The sequence below is a fragment of the Limanda limanda genome, chromosome 18 (assembly GCF_963576545.1).
Source record: "Limanda limanda chromosome 18, fLimLim1.1, whole genome shotgun sequence".
Taxonomy (NCBI): Eukaryota; Metazoa; Chordata; class Actinopteri; order Pleuronectiformes; family Pleuronectidae; genus Limanda; species Limanda limanda.
In genome coordinates, this window is record NC_083653.1 from 2,233,501 (window position 1) to 2,237,759 (window position 4,259).

Sequence of the window (4,259 nt, forward strand, 5' to 3'; positions counted from 1 at the left end):
TGGAGTTTCATGCAGTATCTCTGTGTGTATTTGTACATCAATGCAAACATCACAGCTGTTTCAATAAAATAGAGGCGACCATTACAAAACCTTTATTTAGAGTCAAACGTGATATCAAAGATGTCAAATACACAGAATCTGGTTCCACAAGTAGGAATCAGAAAAGGGCGTGTCCTTTAAAGTGACTGTCAGGGGGGATTTAGAGATTCCTTTAACATTTTCAGGTCAGAAATTAACTTCAGTTGTGTTGAAAATTGGAAATTTAAAGAATGAAAAACCACAGAGGAAAATGTTAAAAATTCAAACAATGTCAGGTTTGGTTGCTTAGAGATGATTTCAGATTCTAAACCTCAAACAGCAAGAAACTCTTTTGTGAATCCTCAAAAGTTGAACCTTCATCACAGTGAATGAAAGACCAAAATGAGTAAAGCTTTTCTCCCAGTTAGATCCCAGTGACACAGAAATCTAGCAAACCCTCACATGCACATCAGCACTTCACATCTGGAGCATCTGCAACAGGAAACCCTGCAGGAGATGTTCTGCTTTCATGCTGTTCATCGTGTCGCCTGCAGACTGAACTCCTCTGCTGGAAACTAATGTGTCCTCCTGGCTCTCCTCCTCCTTCCCATCTTTCCTTCTCCTTCGTGCTCCTCTCTTCTCCTGCAATCAGATTTGCGGACATGGCCGAGGAAGCCGCTGGAGCCAAAGCGGAATCAGAATTTCATCTTTACTCGTTTTCCATACAAAGCAGCGTTTCTTTCAAGCAACACTGTCCTTTTTAAAACCTTCAAATTACAGCGTTGAAATGACGTTGATGCGACACAAACTTATTCCTCTTTTACACCAAAATGATCAGGGAAATGCAGGTTATTTTAAACGTTTAAATTTAAATTAGACCGAAGCTAAGACAGGCTCTAGGATGGAGGACAGATGTGGCCCTGGTGCTGTTGTTATTGGACATCAGATCTTTAGCTTGTTTGCTTTGTCTTGTGCTGCTCTGCTGGTTTATCAGAAACTGGTAAACCCATTTCAGTAGAGGTTTAACAAATCAGCCAAACAATTCCATGTAATCTGATACAAATCCTGCTCGAACCTCGAGAACTGCGTCGGCTACTTGCTCGCTGTAATAGCTTGTTAGCTTGATAGCTCGTTTGCCTCTTTTCTACCCGGAGTTAACCACAGTGAAAGTGCAAATGTTTACTGACAGACTCCATTAGAACTGGTTCTTTGGTTTTCACGATTTCCAGTTTCTCCTCCCGTCAGCTTGTCCGATATTTTCGAATTACACATTCCAGCTGTAGGGGGAGCCTCACCCTCAAGGATAGGCTAGAGAATCATTGTTACGCTTTAAGTTAATCCTGCAACAGGTGAATACATTTAGGAAAGCTTTGATTTAGAGATGTTTATCAAGTCAGAGGTTTGATCCAGTTGATAAACTTGAGTAAACAGTGACTTTGTGTGGCGTGAAGTTGTTAATCTTATAATTCATAGTTTCAGATCAGGAAGTGAAACTAATTGTTTGTGCTTCAGTGTAAAGACAAAACCAGAAGATCCGGTTACTGTCGTACAGATATTTGACCAAGTAAACTAAAAGTTTCAGTTGTGCTTGGTTTTAATTCCCAAAATTCTCAAACCGCTTCAACAACAAACACTTTCATTGAAAAACATTCCAGGAAACATTCTCTGAGTAACTTTTTCTCCTCGAGCAAAGCTTCTGTCCGACTCAATCTTTGACAGTTCAAGGTTTTAAGGTGCACTTGATTCCACTCTTCAACTTTATGGATATAATCTCCGGCCCAAACAAACTTTCCTGATGCGTCTCCTCCTTCGGCAAAGTTTCGATCCAGCCTTCGTCCTGTGAGAATCAGGATTTGAGATCTGCTGAAGTTCTCTCCTGGATTTCCTTCTCCTGTTAAACGCTAAACAGACAAAGCGTTCGTCGACCTTCTGTTCGACTCTCGTCACCGCGGCAACTGGACAGGACGCAGCCGTGCACCTTCACCGTCTGAGCAGCAGGTGGCGAGCTGGAGAATCGGCGTCAGGGCAGATTTTTGCAGGCGAAAGGTCAAAAGGTGAGGAAGGGGGGTGGGGGTCAGGAGAAGGGCACCTCCCATCTCTGTGTGTACGCCGTCAGTTCACAGGGGCTGATGACCAGCATCCGGGACGAGTCCATCCCGTCCAGCGCCATCTCCGAGTCCAGACAGAACCGGGACACCAGGTGCTCCAGGTGGGTCCCGGACTTCTGCCACCGCTGTGAAGGACACGACAGATCGAGTGAGAACGAGCAGATGAAACCGCTTCACAACACTCGACTCATTGCTTGTTACATTCCTTTGGTGCAGTTAAGTAAAGCAGGTATCACATGTTACTCAATTCCGAGGAATCGAACCCCCGACCTGCTCACCTGGCTCGTCAACAAGTCAACAAGAGCTATAAGAGGATTGATTTCTGCAATGACCCACTTTATCATTAATGAAAAATACTGATTAATGTGGTGAGTTTAAATCCTAACAACAGCCTGCAGGTTTGTTATAGGAGACATGTGATTTCTACTGATCACCACTAGATGGCGAGGTCATCACCCTCCTGACTATTTGCTATGACCAGTGTGTGTGTCTCGGTATTACTCATGTTGTGGGGACCTCAATCTGTTTAAACAGTCACATTAGGAAGAGAGAAAATCCCCATGATTTATACACTACATGTTTGAAGGTGAGGCTAAGGTAAGGGTTAGGAAGGAAGTAAAAACTGAGGGTTAAGGTTAGAGTCTCCAGGAAATCAATGTAATGTCCTCTGAAGTCACAGAGACACAGACTGAGTGTGTGTGTGTGTGTGTGTGTATATCTTTGTGAAGACCTTACATTTTGGTGATTAGAATTAGTTTAGGTTAGAGTAAGGATTAGTTTTTAGGTTCATATCAGGGGCTAGGAAATGCATTGTACCAATGAATGTCCTCACTAAAATAGAAGTACAATGTGCGTTTGTGTGTGTGTGTGTGTGTGTGTGTGTGTGCCTGCGTGTGTGTGTGTGAGGGCTCGTGCATGATTCATAGCTGGAAAACAAAGCCGCAGATATGATCAGATGTGAAAAGAGGCTTTTATCAAGCTGTGGGTCTGAAACCCAGTCATCAGAGAGAGGGAGCAGATTGACAGATAAAGGAGGAGAGAGAGAGGAACAAACACACTATCTGGGTGCGTCTTTGTGTAAGTGTGTGTCTGTAATTTGAGCGTGTGTGTGTGCGGGTGCGGTTGTGTGCATGTCAGCAGGGAGCGGCCATGTTGTGTTTGCTGAGCCTGTGAGGCGTGTCGCCGTCATGTTGGTGGATCTTGATCTCTTAAGACCTTGTAAGAGCACACACACACACACACACACACACACACACACACACACACACAGGCAGAGAACTGCATTGTGGGTCTGCGTCTGCATTGTGGAGATGACACGCTCATGTGTAGCGACGGGATGTGGAGCTTTTTAATTGGAAAAAAAAAAGACGCAGGGATAATTAAAAGTAAATCAATTAGCATTCACCTCGTTAACCGACGGCTGCAGTGAGAATAACACCTGTCTTTACATTTACATTATATTTGCATAATTGGGGGGGGGGTGGGTGGGTGACAGGAGTTTATCCCAGGATGCACTGGGGCTCAGGCTGCGGTCACTGCAGGGTGAACACACATCAGACCTGAAACCTCCTCCTCTGGGGTTTGAGGGTTCATCAACATTTCACGACTTCTGAGCCACAACTTGTGGATTAGATTCTTTCTTTGGCTGAAGGGGGGGGGGGGGGGGGCAGGTGGGTGCAGTGAAGATGTTTTCACATGAATACAGATGTGTACAGATGCTGCATCAGATGTAAACAGAAAGTAAAACTCTGAATAAATACACCAGAGCAGGAAGAGGAGCAGCAACATGTGGACGGATATTTTCAAAATAAAACGCAGTCACTTGAAGGAACTTTAACTTGTGCAGGAAATGGAGCAGAGCAAACATTTCTGTTGATTGTGTTAACGATGAAAATCGAAACGTCCTCGTGGACACACAACGCTCATCAGGTCGAAACGTGAACAATATGACAGAGAGAAAACATCTTTGAGGAAAGATATTTTATATTAAGTTGGATTTTTTTTCTTTGTCCGACCCATGTCCCATCTGCTAACAGGGAGGAGGCAAGTTTTGTATTTATTAAAGATGCTTTTCCAGTAGTTTACCTCTGTTGACATGAGATTGATGTGAATTGAAGAATTAATTTAATGAGT

At 43.8% G+C, this 4,259-nt stretch overlaps 1 protein-coding gene across 1 annotated transcript in view; it reads right to left on the reverse strand.

Moving 5' to 3' along the window:
* Nucleotides 1-2,092: 2,092 nt before the first annotated feature.
* galnt14 (UDP-N-acetyl-alpha-D-galactosamine:polypeptide N-acetylgalactosaminyltransferase 14 (GalNAc-T14)) overlaps nucleotides 2,093-4,259 on the reverse strand; it is a 104,238-nt gene continuing 102,071 nt past the window's right edge. Inside the window, exon 15 of the mRNA XM_061091420.1 lies at nucleotides 2,093-2,251. Within this exon, the coding sequence (XP_060947403.1) occupies nucleotides 2,093-2,251 (159 nt within the window). The remainder of the gene's footprint in view (nucleotides 2,252-4,259) is intronic.